The sequence below is a fragment of the Anser brachyrhynchus genome, assembly GCF_964034855.1.
Source record: "Anser brachyrhynchus genome assembly, chromosome: Z".
Lineage (NCBI taxonomy): Eukaryota > Metazoa > Chordata > Aves > Anseriformes > Anatidae > Anser > Anser brachyrhynchus.
The window spans coordinates 20,896,117-20,914,193 of record NC_137697.1 but is presented as its reverse complement, the minus strand read 5'-3'; the positions used below and the strand labels follow the sequence as shown (position 1 = coordinate 20,914,193).

At 36.3% G+C, this 18,077-nt stretch overlaps 1 protein-coding gene and 1 long non-coding RNA gene across 3 annotated transcripts in view; one reads left to right on the top strand and one right to left on the bottom strand.

Moving 5' to 3' along the window:
- AGGF1 (angiogenic factor with G-patch and FHA domains 1) overlaps window positions 1-15,329 on the top strand; it is a 25,344-nt gene extending 10,015 nt beyond the window's left edge. The window contains exons 6-14 of one of the 2 annotated variants that reach the window (XM_080573781.1): window positions 4,979-5,333; window positions 6,733-6,844; window positions 8,022-8,073; window positions 10,324-10,425; window positions 10,776-10,941; window positions 11,184-11,266; window positions 12,180-12,307; window positions 13,705-13,804; window positions 14,417-15,329. In XM_080573781.1, coding sequence (XP_080429907.1) covers window positions 4,979-5,333; window positions 6,733-6,844; window positions 8,022-8,073; window positions 10,324-10,425; window positions 10,776-10,941; window positions 11,184-11,266; window positions 12,180-12,307; window positions 13,705-13,804; window positions 14,417-14,617 — 1,299 coding nt within the window. In that variant the 3' untranslated portion in view covers window positions 14,618-15,329. The remainder of the gene's footprint in view (window positions 1-4,978; window positions 5,334-6,732; window positions 6,845-8,021; window positions 8,074-10,323; window positions 10,426-10,775; window positions 10,942-11,183; window positions 11,267-12,179; window positions 12,308-13,704; window positions 13,805-14,416) is intronic. The other variant, XM_080573782.1, reaches the window with a different exon arrangement.
- On the bottom strand, window positions 9,878-18,077 carry LOC308185536. Its single transcript, XR_013943446.1, has 5 exons — window positions 18,003-18,077; window positions 16,276-16,586; window positions 15,136-15,415; window positions 13,175-13,319; window positions 9,878-10,916 (listed from the first exon to the last, which is right to left on the bottom strand). It is a non-coding gene; the product is annotated as an uncharacterized lncRNA (long non-coding RNA).

Below are 18,077 nucleotides of genomic sequence, written 5' to 3'. Positions count from 1 at the left end.
CTGAGATCATGGTGTAACAACAGTAACTATAATAAGCATGAACTTGCATACTTTGTGTCACTAGTTTGGGAAGAAGCATTAAATATCCTGCCACTGAGAAATTAAGTTCATTGCTGGTATTTTTAAGTTATTAAAGATGATACTGGATATTCTGTTTACTGTTGGTTCTATTTTTTTAAGGAATGGCTGTATGGAGGCAACTTACTGCAGTTTTCACAGTTGCGCTTTCATATACGTGTGTTCTGTTAGTACTAGCAGTCATGTATAGTGAAGAGGGATTTCTTCAGCAGAAGATCCCCCACAAATACATTCAGCAGCCCCAGCCTTAATGTTTAGACCTGATCAAGGTGTGTGTTTTAATACAGACTTGCAAAATTTTGAAAGACTAAAAGTCTGTATCTTTTAGCAGCGCAATTTGAAAATCCTCAATTTCATACAAGGATTTATAAATATATAGCTAGAGTATTTCAGGAGTGTAATTGAAAACTTAAAGATTAGTAAATTCTTCAATTCCATCCTGTGCTGCTAACAAAACTCTTTGCTTCTGAGGTTCTGAACTTGCAAAAGAGTCTGTTACTGTAAATCCTTGCCATAAATACATTTTTGTGCTTGACTTCAGCAGAGCAAAGCAGATTGCTGCCTGTGGCGTCAAGACTTCAAGGTTAAAAGAATCTGCGTCTTGCTGATTAAGTGTTTAAACAGGCTATATTTTGTGGATATTCACATGTGTTTCACTTAACTTCAGTGAACAGTATTTTTCCAACTTGATTGTAGTTGATCTCAACAGGAGAGATAGTAGACCCAGAATAGCAGTAAATGAATTCTAACATCATTTATGTTAGCTCAAATACAATTATCTTTGCTTTTGTAATAACTTAAGTGAGTGCTTTGTGTCCTAATTAAATAGGTAAATGAGGTCATTACCTCTGACTTTTTTTCATTTCCGCAAATGTAACGAGTCATTTTTGACTTGTTTGCTTGAGGCGTGTAAGATTATAGTTTAGGCAGAAGGATGAGTATATGAAGATTACTTTTCTGTCTGTATTTAATAGCAGAACTATTTATTGATTTGCTTTCTTAAGACCTGATTGTACTAACAGTGGAAAAAATACTGAAACTGCTGAGAACAAGCTTAATGATTGTATTGGCAGAGAGTATATTCTGTACATAGCCTTTTGTCAATCTCTACGCATTATTAAAAATTTCTGCTTTCAACACATAACAAAGAGTATTGTCTATAGTAGCCAGGCTTTGAAACAGCACCTTCCTATTTTCTAATTTAGAACATTTGAAGAGATACCAAAAATGAGTCCCCTGGACTCAGCAGAGAACAAAAGCTGAGTGTTTGGAGTGTTATACTTGGGTTCCAGTGTATCAGTCATCTGTTGCTTTGCTTCAGTCAAGTGCTTTGAGCAGGCTATTTAGTTTCTGTGTTTTCAGACTGAATTCTTAAAATTTCTGTAGCTCATGGTATTATGGGAAGAAATACGTTTAGGGTTGCAGAGAATGTCAGCAGACTTGAAGATGCATTTCAGTCCCGCATCCGGATCGTTAATAAAAATGTTGACCACGGCTAGCCCTAGAATTGAGCCCTGGGGAACATGGCTGGCAACTGGCTGCCAGCCAGATGTAACCCCATTCACTGCAACACTTTGAGCTCTATCATTGAGACACCCAGTGGGGCATTAACCTGTTTATCTTGCCGTTGGACCATTTGTTTAGAAGGATGCCATGCAAGACAGTATCAAAGGCCTTACTAAAATCCAGAAAGATTACATCTGCTGCCTTCCCTTCATCCAGTATGCGGGTGACCTTATCACAGAAGGAGATCAGATTACTAAGGCAGGACTTTCCCTTGATGAACTATCACTGTGCCCAATAATAGCTTTGTTCTTTAACTGCCTTTCAGTATCCCCCAGGATAAGCTTCTCCATCACTTTTGCAAGGACTGAGCCTAGACTAATATGTCTGTAGTTTCCCAGGTCTTCTCTCATGCCCTTTCTGTAGATGGGTGAACTGTTGGCTGGCTTCCAGTCAGCAGGGACCTCCCCAGACTCCCATGACCTTTGGTAAATTGTTGAGAGGGTTCACACTATAATGTCTGATAATTCCTTCAGCATAATTCGGGCTGAATCCTGTCAGGCCCCAACAATTCATGGACGTTGAGCTGATACAACTGTTACTTTACAGTCTCCATGACCACTGAAAGCAAGTCACTGCTTTCCTAGTCATGGTCCTCAAGTCTGAAAACCAGGCAGCACATATCTATCAGTACTATTAAATATTGAGGCAAGAAAGGCATTAAATGCCTCCATGTTTTCCTTATCTGTACTCGTTAGGTTATCCATTTCAAGTACCAGTCCAGTGTTTTCCTTTGTCTTCCTCTTGCTGTTGACATACATGAAAATGCATTTTTTGTTTTCTGACACGACAGTGACCACTGTCAACTCAAGCTGAGCTTTGACCTTTCTTGTTTTCTCCCTGTGAATGCAAACTGCAGCTCCCTACTCTCCCTGTGAAGCCAGACTTGGCTTCTAGTAGTCATGGAGTTTGTGCCCTAGTTTCAGGAGAGATTCCCTGTTCAGCCCGGATGGTTTTCTATTCCACTCAACTTCACTTGCAGCACAATGGTATTCCTGCTCCTAAGCTCTTAAAAAGTGTTTCTTGAAAAGTGACTAGGTCTTGTGAAATCCTGAACCCACTGGAGCACATTTCCAGGGGACACTGCTGACTAGCTCTCTGAAAAGCTTAAAGTCTGCTCTCTTAAAGTCCAGGATTGCAATTCTGCTAGCCTTTTTTCTCCTTACACCAAAAATTTTGAACTCAGCTATTTCATGATCTCTGTGGCCAAGACAGCCACCTGCCATCACCTCTCCCACAGGGCCTTCCTAATTCTCAAGGAACAGGTCTGGGAGGGCACCTTTCTTAGCTGGCTCACACAGTACTTGTTACAGAAAGTTATCCTCAACATGCTTTTATGATATTTCTAGTTTATGTCTGGGAAGTTAGAATTTCCTGCAAGGGCAACTGATCCTAAGATTTCCCCTAATTTCCTATAGAATTTGCCATCCTTTCTATTGTCCTGGGTGAGCAGCTGATGGTGGACATCTGACTTACCTATTTTATCTGTCCCTTTAATCCTTACCCAGAAGCTCTTTACCACATTGTCCCTAACAACAAGGGTTGTACAGTCTAATCTCTCCATTATATGCAGTGCAACACCTCGTCTGCCCTGACTATCAGTCGGGAGACTCGTCCCACCAAGTCTCATTAAGCAGTGAAAACAGCTATGGGAAAGGAATGAAGCTTAGAGTTCGTATTTTGTTCCTCCTACTGCGTAAACTGATATACAAGCATTTCAGATGTACTTCTGAGCCTGCAGCACTCCCTGGAGCAGCATATGTGTTCCCATTAGCCTTGCCACCCTCAGACGGTGCAGTACCATCCCTTGGCTTAAGCTCAGTGTACCTAACGGTATCCCTCTCCCCCACCAATCCTCATTTAAAGCCCTATCAACAGGTTATATATAGTCTGTCTGTAACAGCCCATAAACAAATGAGTGATGTGTATGAACTGTGCAAATCTTATTTTTGGCTGGATTACTACATCACTGAAAATAAGTAGCATAGGCCTTGCAATCCCGTTCCTTTCTAGATACTGTACTTATAGGATACAGGGAGGAGAGCAAGTGTGAGCTTGTAATCATTCAGGTAAAATATGAGGTCATTTAATACTTGTTGATTATTCCTAAGAATCTGCTGTCTTACTGAAAGTGTCTCAACAGTGCTCTCTAAAGTCCTATCCAATAGCTTGACCACTGAGCAGAGGGGAATTCTTGTGTTTTTCTTATAATTGTGCCACTAATGAGTTTTTACAATTTTGGTCAAATTACATTTTCTCTTGGTAAAGTGAAAGTGCTTTAATTTCCATGGTATTAGCATTCACGTTAGTTTGTGTACCTTGAAATATAAAATGCTCTGTGCATAAACTTCCTGAAAAGAAGTAAAAAAGTTTACCCACTGTATTGAAAATTTTGATGTTCTTTAAGGCAATTTAATGCATCTATTCTGAATCTGAAAAGGCAAATAGTTCACCAATAAAATCTGATATGTTTTTCATTTCTCTTTTAAAGCCATTTGTTTTCATTCTGTTTTTTTTAAGTTGGTCATCAGGGTTACTACATTCAGAATTACATTTTTCAAGGTACTCTGGCAAAATTGATGTAACATTTTAGAGACGTTTCAGTTCAAAAAATGTTGATGGTCTGTTTTCTGCTTGTGAAATCAAGTGACAGTGGAAAAAGCTGCAATGACCTGGTTTGTATGATATGCAATGGAGAAATTTGTTGCGGTAGAAAATGGATTTTCAGTAGAATCTCTTCCATACAGCATAAATTAAAGCTCTCTTACAAGTTCTCTACAGTATCTTGATGAAAACCTTTGTTAAAGCTTCAGTGTTGAAAGGAGGAAGAGCAGGTCATTAGGCAAGCATGGGTGGGAATTCCAGATATTTGGGACCATTCTGGAATGAAACAAGAAGACAGAAACAGAAGGAAGATGCGATGAAGATGAATTAAAGAACTTTAAAACAAGTGGCAAGAATTTTGTAAGAGAGGGAGAAGAGTCATGAAAGCAAAACTGGAAAATACTCAAGATGGTGTTTTATAAGTTTGAAAGTAAGGACAAGAATTTTAATGTTTTGAGAGAAAAGTGCAAAGAGTAATTGAAGGTTAGAAGACGAGTGTAGTCACACCTTCCCAAGTAGGAAATTATCTTAGTCATATCTAATAGAATGTGAATTTTTTTCTACTGAAATGTTGACTGCATGCAGAAAACTCTGGAACAGTAAGCATTTCTTAATAGTTGTAAATTAATTCCTAGTGAAGAATTTAATTCCAAGCTTATAGTATATTTTAGAATAACTTGATCTGTAAAGAATATAACTTTCCTCAAGTGTGGTTTCTGTAACTCCTCTCCAGGATTTGGACGCAGAAGAGCAGAAATCATCTAACAGTCTGAACTGTTTTGCCACTACTGAGCAAGTAAGTTCTACTGAAGAAGAAGAGTCTCCTAATGTAAGAAAGAAGACTAAAATGGACACAAAAATACGAACCAGTCTAACAGCCAAAGAATCGTTTTCCACAGACAGTATAAATTCACATTCACGCAAAAGTACACCAGATACTGCAGCATACACAGATGACAGTAAAATAGTAGACACAGAAAGTGAGCCAGAAGAAGGTGAAATTACAGATACTGAACATGAAGTCTACAGCAGTGAAGATGAAGTAACAAGTGAAGAAACCAGTGATTCAGAAGACTCAGAAAATGAAGGTGAATTATTGTACCTTTTATATATGTTATTACTGTATTTTTCCAAGAACCCATTAAGAAAAAAATACAGAACAGTTTGGGTAGTTAAAAAAATAAATAAAAGCATCTTACTTGAGATACTTGGGTTTAAAAGTGCTGTATGTTACCTGTATGTTTCTTTTCACTTGCCCTGTAGTTGGAACTAAGTAGTGATGTTTCTGTAAAATCTGTTAGGGGTATAATTTTCTGGGCTTGTGGAAACCTCAGTGGTAGAATAAATGTTTTTACATTAGGAAAGTGTCAGGAGAAAAAGTCTTGCTTAAAATAAAGATTCTAGTACAAAGCTCACAGAAATCCTGTTTACTAGCTCTTCAACTAATATATAGTATTTCATGGAATTATCTAGGTTGGAAAAGACCTTCAAGATCAAGTCAGGCCATCAGTCTGTGCTGCCATGTCCCATAACTAAATTCTTTTCCTGATGCTGTTCATAAACAATCATGTATAATTCAGTGTAAGATTAAATCCATTGTGGTGAAAAGGATTACTCAGTAGGATTTGAAATCGTATGTTGTATTTATTCCAGTGCAACATGTAAGAAATTGGGATAGAGAGGAAACGTGTATGCTTTTTTGTATCAAAGAAAGTGTTATCTTAGGTTCTTAAGACCTCCTCAAGAATTTAGTAATCTCTTGGAAAAAAAAAATGGTGAAAAAGTTAATGCAAACATAACAACTGGTGCAATGTACCCGCAAAGGATATCCTAAATCACAAAATGAAATACAAACTATAGAATTTAGAAGTCTGTACTGCAGCCTGGACCGTGCTCACAATTGAACAGTTTGTTTCTTCTGCTTTCATTCTTTCACTTACTCAGCTACCCTGATTCTGATCAATTAATGCCAGTTGAAATGCCTGATGCTAGCAAGCATACAAACTCCCCAGTAATGCCAGAATAGTAAAAACTGGAGACAGTTTCTGTCCTCCTACCTTTTGAGCAAGTGTCTTCCCATCTTGCCCATGTATTCCTACCTGAAACTGTTGGAGACTGTTGATGCAAATGGACATTCAAGACCAGAATTCATACAGCTGTTGGAATATTAACAGATACCAAGGCAAAAGAGAATATATGTACATCTGTATGCAATGTTAGTAAATTCTATGAATTTATTTATATTTTATTTCTGTAAAGAACCAGCTGTGTACATGTAAGCAATGGGAATTAATAAAATATTTTTTGATTGATAGTTTCATCAAAGTTTTCTCTCAGATGTGTTTATATTTCTTTTTCTGAATGTTGCATATGATTCAGCTAGATAATTGCAGAATGTGTATCAGTTATTTGAAAAATATGGAATATAGGAGTAAAACTGTAACTTGCTGTTAGTAACTTTTCTTTCTTTTCTTTTTTTTTTAATAGATGAAGAAAAGATTTGGCCTCCTTGTATCAGAGTCATTGTAATAAGATCACCAGTTCTGCAGACTGGATCACTTTATATTATCACAGCTGTGAAACCTGCTACAATTGGAAGGTAAAACTGAATGGAATTTGTTACCTATATCTGAAACTATACCTGGCTTTGAAAGTAGCATAAGCCACGCAAGATTGTCCCTACTGTTCATGCTAGTCCCCCTACCCTGCAGCAATTGCAAGATTTTCTGACTTTGGTTGACTGACAGTAAGAGACTTCAGTCACATCACGTAATGTTGTGTTTGCTGTGATAACAGAATACGTATTTAATATAGCTCAGTGCTCATGACTTTTTTTTACTGATAACTTGATCCTTTGTCTAAATCCTTACGGCAGCGTAATAACTGGAAGTCAAGAAAGTACTTTTTTTTTCTGGGCAACTAGGATAACTCATTCGGAAAATCAGTATCACCAGAAAGTATATACTGGGCTTCTCATGCAAATTCCAGTAAGGTTGATTCACCATTTTGAAACAATAAATTAGGATTTTTGCTACCCTATATGCATTCTTTCAGTTCTGATATTAAAAATAAAATAAAATTCTGGTTTGTTCGTTGTGGATGATGAATGAATGCTTCCTTAGCAAAATCTCCACCCCTCTTCAGCTGCTTTTAACTGATGCTGATATGTGTTTTGATTTGTTCTTACAGCTGGAGTGTTTCAGGTACATTTATGTGAAGTTTAGCAGTTAAGAAGTCTCCTTGTAATTTGCATATAGGTCCTATAACAGCTGCATTGTTTCTTCATCCCCTAGTAGAAGAACTAATACATAAATTCATTCCTCTTCCCTCCTACTGCAGTATTTTTGATAGTAAATCTGTATCGATTACTCCTTCATTGCTTGTTATTACCTACCTAATGCTACCAAGAACTCAATCTCAGCCTTGAAGACTGATGCCAAGACGCACTGAAGTGCTTGAAGGATGCAGAGTTCAGACTGTTATTTACAGGCCTTGGACGAGATTAAAAGTTCAGATAGAAATACCAGGTTTATATATAAAAATTTCAAAGTACAGCTTTACTGTATGTTCACTGCCTAATTTATAGGATGAAAGCACATGAGGCAAGTCTCCACATGGTGTGTATATCGTAACATAGTACTTCTGTATCTGTAAAGGTCCAAGATGCTGCAGAAGGGAAACACAGTATTGTGGCTCAGCTGAAATACACGTTTTGAAAGCCATTATTAAAACTATTTCTACTTTCTCATGATTTATTTATCAACTTGCCTTTTCAGAGAAAAAGATGTTGGACACACACTTCAGATTCCTGAAGTTGGAGTCAGTAAGGTAATTCTTATTTCTGTTTGCTACAAGGGAGATAGATCTTCGTATGGATGAAGCTTTAGATTTCATAGCTTTAAATTTTGCCAGATGTTAATTTTTTTTAATGAACGTTCAGAATGAGATGTGCATTTAGCCACTTCTTCAAAGTTAGAAAAAAGAAAGCATACAGTATTTTACTGTATTGAAATATAATGTAAACAGTGTGATTTCTAAGTCTAGAAAAGCTAATTTTTTTTTTTAATTGGAGTTTTAATAGTCCATGGTTCAATCCACAGTAAATAAATTATAATCTTGAATTTCTTAGTTATTGAACTTGAGGAAAATGAATGGTTATGTTAGGTATCGATTGTATTGTAAAATATCGATGTCAACTAGTTAGAACTTTGTCATTAAAAAAAATCCAGTCCTTATAGCTGAGCTTAGAACAACAGGTTTTATTTTTCTATAAGTTTGTTGTATGAATGTGGAAGTTATGTATAGAGAGTTCAAAAATATAAAAATATTTTAGTGACAGATGGAATTTTTTTTGTAGTTAAGAGATGAGATAAATTATATGCTCAGTTTTCCTAACTACTTCGACATAAACCATAAATACAGCACTCTAAATTGAAGAAAATGTAAATTGACAGAGATGTCATCTAAACAAAAAAAGGCGATAAAAGCATCTTCAAATGCAAGTATATGAAATAAGCTTTACTATGTCTGTTCCAGATGATAGCTCTGATTAATCAGCTATGTAACATATTTTATACTGAACAATTTCTAGACAAATTTTTTTCCTGCTGTTAATGATATTTTCAGGCATGTATTTGAAGTTGGTGTTATAAAGCAGCAAAAGGTTTTTTTATTTTTCTGCAATAGTATCATTTACTTTGCTTCTTTGTGTGGCTAACAATATCTACCGGTACTTCATGGGTACCTGAGTTGCTTTTAAATATGTTTCATTGAAATAACTGATCATCTACATAAACTATTCCACTTTGCAGATAAGGAAGCAAAGGCATGAAGATAAATCACATATATCTAGAAACAAAAAGTTACTACCAGTTTATTTATCTTGAAACTTATAACTGATAGCTGTGGATCACTTTGTCTTTTGCTTATTTTAAGGGTAAAGTGAGATTTAAAGAAATAGCACCCTGCAGGTTTCCAGATTTAGCATCTTTAGAATAAGTTTGGGTTCATCCTGCTCAGTAAAACAGAGGTAGAATTAAAAGCATTAGCAAATGACCCAGTCAATCTTTCTACCATCACAGGAATATTCCCATTGTAAATTTATGCTATCCAGTCTACAAAATACTGTTTTTTTTGTAGACAGTTCTTGCTTAAAGACAAGAAGGTATTTGGTTTCAAATGAGCACTTTCTTCCCATGATGATTGTTGTGTTTTTTTCACTACTATAATAAAAAAGATCTTTGCTTGTCAAATTCTAAACTCACTTTTTTAGATTTCTGTTTTTTATTGGGAATCTTAGTTGGTTGCAGAAGTTGATAGTTTAGTTTGCTTATTGGCCATTTTTGGAGGTAATGTATGTGTTTGTAAATTGGCTGCTATGTTTCCAAGACTACAGATTTGTTTTCTCTGTTCTGTGTGGACTTGGGACCGTTATCTATATGGAGTTGCAATTGATTAAAAAAAATTGATTTGTTATTATCAGAATCAAAGCAGATATAAAGAACATTAAATAATGGATAGTGATTGTGTCCTGGGCATTAAGGTGCAAGTGAAAGTGAATTACATGAAATTTACAAAAACATGGCACTTTAAGCTATTTCAGATATGAAAGACCAAGTAACCTGAAGCTGTAGAGATTCATATTTTTTATTAATTGCATTTCTTTAAGTATCTTTTTTGATGCCTTCCAGAAAGGGGAAAATTGAGATTGCTATAACATACCTTAAAAGGAAAAAATATCATGTATTTATAAGAACAGCTAAAAATGCTTTATTACTAGATCTTGCAATCCTTTAAGTAAAGTATACTTTCTATATTGGAAGTACATACACTTTTTCAGTGTTGGATCAGTTTATGGTAAAAATAGTTGTATTTTTAATGGTACGCCTTATCTCATGTTGTTGCTGCCCATTCATTTACATTTCAAATATATAAAATCATAAAGCATGGAATATTCTATTAACCGAACCCATTCAGTTAAGTCCCCAAAATATATTCTGAAATCTTACTTTAAAACAGCGTGTAAATTGTGAAGTACATGCTTAATGAGAATATTTCACTTAGTCTTCTCTTTATCAGTTCCATGCAGAAGTGTATTTTGACCACGATTTGCAAAATTATGTTCTTGTGGATCAAGGCAGTCAGAATGGGACAGTCGTTAATGGAAATCAGATTCTTCAGGTAAGTATTTGCTGTAGTGTTGCAGAAAACTGTAGTCATTTTAAAATACAGTATGGCAAATCACTAGCAATGTCGTTGTATGGCTTTTTTCATACAGTAATTCCTTCCTTGATTCCCTTCAGTTTTCGGGGCCACTTGTAATATTTCATGTTTGTTTTATATAAGGAATTAGGAAAAATCCACTACAGTTAACAGTTGCTAGAGTGAAATACCTCCCATAGTTTAAATATTTGTCTGCATTTGAAAGACCAGGCTGAATCATTAGATTATCAGCAGCATTCGCAAAATAGATTTGGTGTCCTGCTTTAGGAACTAATAACCATGGCTGCCAAAACTTTCTTTTGCTATAGCCAAAAACGAAATGTGATCCCTACATCTTGGAGCATGGTGATGAAGTGAAGATTGGTGAAACAGTACTTTCTTTTCATATACATCCTGGCAGTGATACTTGTGATGGATGTGAACCAGGTCAAGTCAGAGCGCATCTTCGCCTAGATAGGAAAAAGGAATCCTCTGGTTAGTCATGTTATCACTGGATATGTTTTTTTATTATTGGTCCTTACTTTATAAATTTCGTAATCACTTCAGATAGTTTTCTTATGATTTTCTTCTCAACTGACGACAGTTTTACAATACATGGTACTGCATTTTCTTCTTGGTATGTATGTCTATGTATAAAAATGTTAGAACAAAATTATGTTAAAAAAAAAAAAATTACATTATTACTTGGAAATTCAATCTTGTGTTCTTCCTTTTAGTTTGCCCAGCACTTAGCAAAGAAGAGAGAGAGTTAGTCAGAAGAAAAGCATTAAAACAAATACGGGTAAAATATGGCTTACAGGTGAGTTCACTGTAGAAATTAAGAGTTTGAAGGTCTACATCTGCTCTGTGACTCCTGTTTTAAGCCATTAATGTGAATTATTATTCCCTGAATAAGGGAAGCTTTTAGAGTCTTGAGTGGTGGTTTAACTCAAGCTTGTCTTTTGTACAGTAAATCTTTACAAATTTCTAAGGAGACAGATGATAACAGGGCATGGAAGTTCTGTTAGAATTTTCGGAAAAGATAATCAGTTCTAATGTGTACAAGATTCCTCATACTGTCGAGGTTAACACTTCTTAAGTCATTGCTGTCCTTACTTCTGAAAGTTAGGTTTGCACTGAATTGCAGTGCTCTCTTTTATTTAGAAAGGGGAAAATGATGAAAAGGGAGAGAGAAAAACTTTAAGTTTTTTGTTAAAGTCTGCTTTGTGGTATAAAAATGCCAACATGAATATATGACAATATTAGAGATTATTCTAACTATGGAATTGCATCTAGCATTTGTAGTAAGTGTTCATGTAGAAAACAGGACACCATCATTTCACTTGAATTCTTCATCTGCTGAAATAATATCAATATGGAATCTATACAAGTAGAACTTTATTCTGAAGAGCAAATTCTTGAGAAACAGGTTATGTGTTGTAACAAAAAGTCAGTCACATGGTATTTCCAGTGGCTTGTCCACATGGTTTTGTGCTTAACTTGGAGAAATTGATCCTTAGTATAAAAAGAAGATTCAAGAGAATCTGCTATTTTACAGACTCCGTGAAATCATTTACTTTTGAAAGAGAACTATAGGTTTTCTGTTGTAAGAGTAAAAATTAATAGTAAGACTTAATATAGGAATGAAGCAGGATTAAGCTGCTTTACTTTTGGAGGCAGAATAAAGAATTTAAAAACCATCTGTCTTGATGGAATTTAATCTGTTTGTAAAGAACACAGAGTATGAAGACAACAAAGCAGTGAACAACCCCAAGTACAAAGACAGAGCAGGAAAACGCAGAGAGACCATTGGCAGTGAAGGAACTTTCCAGAGAGATGATACTCCAGCTTCTGTCCATATGTAAGTGTTTGGGGGAAAAAAGTCCTCTGTGTCCTTCTCTATGGAATCTTACAAAACAGTGATACAGTTAAGTATCAATTAGTAGGATACATTTTGTTAGATTACTAATTATCTGTATACAGTGTTAGGAGAACTACAAAATAATTGTTCTCACTTCCCAGTTCATATGCTATTGTTTTCTCCTCACCTTCCATACAGAATTTATCTTTGCAGTAGGATGTTTAGATCACTTTCTTGCCGACTTAGAAAATCAAGGAACTGACTAGATGTACTATTGACACTTTCAACAGCCTGTTTCTATTTTTTTCTGTCCAGTCCCAGCAATAGTAACAAATTTTTCACCCACATCATTTCTTTCAACTGTCAATATCCAGCCTATCATAGGGTGTGCGTGTACACTCTTAAATGACACTTACTTTAAACTTCCTCTTGAATTATTCCTTTGCTTCTTTGGTTGTTTTTTTTTGTTTGTTTGTTTGAAACATGACCTTGTAGGTGCTTGTAAGTTAGTAAAAGGAAACGTGAGACAATGACATGAGATTCTAATGTGTGTTGGAATGCTTTAGTGGTGAGGTAGTGATACTGCCTTTTCATTAGTGCAGTTGATTCCCACTCACCTATGCTGTATCTTTTAACTCCTAAAAGTCAGCAAGTAGTTCAGAGGGAGTTTTAAGAAAGTTGGTGTTGACCAGAGTCTTAGGATAGCTTTGGTAACCAAAGATATTTATGGGAAAATAAATGTAGAATCACAGAATCATCAAGATTGGGAAAGACCCACATGATCAAGTCCAGCCATCAGCTTGACCTACCCAAGACCTTTCACTAAACCATGTTCCTTAGTGCCATGTCTGCACACCACTTAAATACCTTCAGGGATGGGGACTCCACCACTTCCCAGCAGTCTGTTCCAATGCTTGACCACCCTCTCTGCAAAGAAATTCTTCCAAAGGTCCAATCTAAACCTCCCCTGGTGCAACTTGAGACCATTTCCTCATGTCCTATCACGTGTCACCTGAAAAAAAAAAAAGAGACCAGTACCCTCCTATGCAACATCCTTTCAGGTAGTTGTAGAGAGCAACGAGTTGTCCCCTCAGCATCCTTTTCTCCAGACTAAACAACCCCAATTCCTTCACTAGCTTCATTGCTCTCCTCTGCACACACTTCAGCAACTCAATATACTTCATGTAGTAAGGGGCCCAACACTGAATGCAGTATTCAAGAACTTGAAAAAGTTTGCACTAGGGCCTTTGAGGTAGCTCTTAGAAGTAGGAACAACACAGTAGTTGGATCTTGGTTTCCAGAGTTGCATATGCATGCACGTTTTTGTCTTTGAATATTTGATTAGCATTTGCTTTGTATGAACTCTTGCTTATTAATTATCTTAAAATTTCTTTAAGTGAGATCAGTGACAGCAACAAAGGACACAAAATGTTGGAGAAGATGGGATGGAAAAAAGGGGAAGGCCTGGGCAAGGATGGTGGTGGTATGAAGGACCCGGTAAGTCTGTCCGGTTTTCACTTGGAGGACAAAGAAATAAAAGTGCGTTTGCATTTGAAAATGTCTAATGATAAGCCATTATTCACTGGAAACATTTCAAAGTTCAGTGTGGGAGGGAATAATCTCAATAGGACTGATCACAAATCAATTTTACCTTTATCAGTGAAGTATTCTGAAATTTTACTATGATTTAATCACATCAGTGGAAAATGACAGTAAGGTGGTTGTTAAGAAACTGAACAAGGGAAGAGAGACATTGGATTAATAATTTTGTGTTTGTATACAAAGTCTGTCAGAAGAAAGAAATTAATTTAAGTGGTGTGAATTCAAGATGGGCATATGATGTAATCCTTCACTTTAACCAAGACAGCTGTAGCACAAAATTCAAACTACATGATGAGCCATGAGAAAGGAAAAACTGCCAAGTCACAGATCTTTGGATTATAGATGCCAATTTAAAACCTCCGCGAAACTTTAAATGTTTGTGTATGATCTAGGTATAGAAGAGCTGTAAAGAGAAGTGCTTGAGGGAGAGGGGTAATAGTATTATAAAATATTAAGTATTTAGAATACCTAACCTGCAATTACAGTAATATTTCATGTATTTGACAGATCCACCTTCAGTTACATAAGCTGAATGCAGGTTTGGGTACAAGCAGACCGGCCTCAATTGAAGATGTTCAGATCATCCAGAGCAAGAATAAAAAGAATTGGGATAAAGCAAGAGAAAGGTTTGCTGAAAACTTCCAAGAACCTAAATCACAAAAGGATACACCTAAGATTACGCCTTGGGTTAGAGGGACTGCAGAGTGAAAAAATGTGGTTCCACAGCAGGGTAATTCCTGTGTGTAAATAGTTGGAAGAGAATTTATTTTTATTCTTTTTTTTCTTTTGCTAAAGCGGAGGTTTGGTGATATGTAAAATACAGTTGTGGAAAAAATTATGCTAGATTAACTCTAGTATGTTAATTGGTTTTCTGTAGTCTTCACGCTTTTATAAAAACATTTTTAATAGGAAATGAAAGAAACCTAGGGGATATTCGACTTCAAATACTTGAATGTGATTCTCATCACGAGCAGGAAGTTTCTTCAATTGTGTTTTTAACACACAAGTTCATGAAAAACCAAAACACCTGTTAAATTTGATAACCTTAACTTTTGAACAGCGGTTTAAAAGCAAGCTGAAACAAACACCCCACACCCCCAAAGAACAGAACATTGTATTGCCTTTTCCTTTCTTGTATGTTTATTCATGATTGCCATGAAATGCTCAGCAAGAGGTACATGACTCTTAAATTCATACACCTCATTACCAGTCATGTCTCAGCTTACCTTCAGTAGAAAACAAAAATTGTTTTTAATGATCCATCAGTACTCTTAAAAATAGATAATATACTCCATGAAATAAACTACCAGCATTGGTGAAGAAAACAATGTTCGAAGAGAGGACAGCTTGTAGCAAAATTTTCTTCTGTGAAGAATTTGCTTGAGACTTGTTCAGTAAATCTGTATCACGCCTTTTAAAAGAGGGGGTATGTTTAGAAAACTGCTGTCTGTGTGTATTGTTTATTAATTTCATGTTCTGATGCATCCATTGCTGGCAATGGAGTTTCTGCCAGGAAAAAAAAAAAAACTACACATTTTGGTTGGAAAAGGACTGCCAAACTGAAGCTAACAGCTTGGTATTTATTCACTGTTCCTAAACACAATAAATTATTGTAAATTTAAGCAGTGTGCATCTTGATACTATCTTGTGCATTTGCTGGAGGTGAGCACTCTTCTACAATGAGAAAAATTTAATCCAGTTTTAGTCAAATTACAGTTATGATAGTTGCCCAAGTAAAGGAAAATTGATAGTCTCACCATCTTCCTGGATCATGCAAGCAACTGTCAAGCACTGTGGGGTAAAACCAGGACACGTTGCTAGCTATTTATCTTACTCTATTCTTAGACTCTCATAATATAAAATGAAATACTAATTTGGTGTTGTTTAAATCATTAAAGCACACAGTTTAAACGTAAGGGACTCTTTACTTCAGTAGCATACAGTTAGTGATACAGCTACGAGCACCCTGAATGCCTGTAGTGTTATTGCTTAAAATCAGTTCACAATTCACCTTTGTAAGCAGCTATCTTTTCACAGTTTTAGGTAGTTATGAATTACTGGCTTACTTTGCCAGTGCATTCCTTTTTGTTAACATTTACATTTTCAAAGGATACCTCTCTCTAGCTGAGAAAAAAAAATCTGTATTAAACAGCAGTACAGTAAGTTTTAAGTTTACCAAGTATCTAAAAAGGGACTAATGCTACTAGGAAGAAACAAGAGCCTGCAAAAACAAAGGGTTTGCGTATACTTTTTTTGTTGATGATGTTTGTTTGTTTGTTTTAAAATTGACCTCTATGGTCTTGATAGTAAATCAAACTACAAATCTTAATTTGAAGGGATAAGAACACATTTTGTATGTATCTTACTAGGAACCATAGCATTCGTTCTCCCCAGTTATTCAAGTTACAGCTCTAAGAAGTCAATCACTGGTTCATTGTTGCGATGCAAAAAAAAAAATGAGATGTTGAAAGATTTAACTTTAAAGATTTAAAGTTTGTATCTCATAAAGTTTGTGAAGTAAGATTTAATTTGCTCTGAGAGAGGTACAGTCTCATGCAATCAAGCACGGTCTGCTTTTGGTACTGCAGCTTCCTCTTTTAACAATTCCGTATAGAGGGTCGAAGCTTAGTCTCAGTTTAGTGTTGGTGTGACAAATCCCATTAGCTCTTGGTGCTGCCTGGGAAAACAGAAAAAGCAGTTCCATTAATAAAAGCAATGCCAACAAAACAACTGGAAATAAGGTATGACTAATCCTCATCAAGCAGTTGTGTAGCTTTATTGAGAAGACTTTCATTGAGCTAAGTAAGGCTCTTCCTCCCCTACTTGTCATCCCTTAGTAAGCTTAAGAAAAATGGAAGGTGGAAGCCCTCAGTGGTATGCAAATTCTATGTGCAAATGCAGTACTGCTTTCCCTCATGTCAGGAGGAGAGCATGAGCTGCAATTGCACTATTATAATTTTGGAGGCTATAACCAGTAAGATACAGCATGAAGGCTAACTGTCTTACCTTCTCAATCCTCCAATCATCTTGTTGACTTTTCTAACTTACACAGATTGTGTAATCTTTATATTCATCAAGATTGTGTAATCTTTATATTCATCACTTAGACAAAATTACTTCTCTGCACACCCCAAGTCAAAAGTTTCATTATTTACTGTGTATACATAAAGTAATATTGACAGTGTGTATCATCTTAAAACTGTTGACAACATTACAATAATCAGTTTATACAAACAATTTTCTGTAGTCCTAGTAGGGAATTTTGCAAAGCACCAACTTACCAAACATATTGTAAAATCTAAAATAGACTAAGAGGGGTAGATACGTTCATCTCTTCAGTGCTGAACACCCTCAAGTCAAGTAAACCTTGTGACCCTTACAGTCAAGTAAAAACACAAAGCACATTTATCACTGCATGAAAACCACTGGATTAAACCAGAAGGGGCTCTTAAGTACTGTAAGCATTTGAAATACTTTTCTTAGTCATATCACAGATGAAACTCGAGTTTCTGTTCCAGCAAGAATGGACTCTTTGCTGCTGCAACCATTTGTATAAAATGTACTTTGCACGGGCTTTCAGCTTGTAGATAACATAGCCACAACAGCAGGAAGAGATGTCGAAAACAGCTTTCTGAACACACGGCATTTAAGATAACATTTGCGTAACAACTGACGTTGTTTTTGTATGAACTTTGTATAAATGCTTCTTCTCTTTTTGACCAAAGAAAGCGTTTATTCTTCAGCCAGTTGCCTTTCATCCGAATTTTATTTTAACCTGGCAGTACCTCTGTTCTTCCGCATACACGTGTGCTGGTTTCTGTGGCACAGCTAAGAGAAATTAATTAATCTGGATACAGCCCTACAACGCAGCACAGCATCACCCGTTTCTTCTGCTGCTGCCTCTCAAGCTCCTTGGTTAAAGCAGGAATAAATAAATAAATAAAATAAAATAAAATAAATAAATAAATAAATAAAAACACCATTAGGGAAGCCACACTTGTGAGGGAGGCCTGCGGCGCAGTGAGGGCAGCTCCCGCCGCTGCCCGCCCGAGCCAGCCGCCCCTCAGCCCCCCGACCCGCGGCCGGCCCTTACCTCCCCGCCGCGCCCGCCGCCATCTTGTCTCGTCCGCCCCGCGCGGGGGCGGCTGAGGGAGGAGCGCGGGCTGGG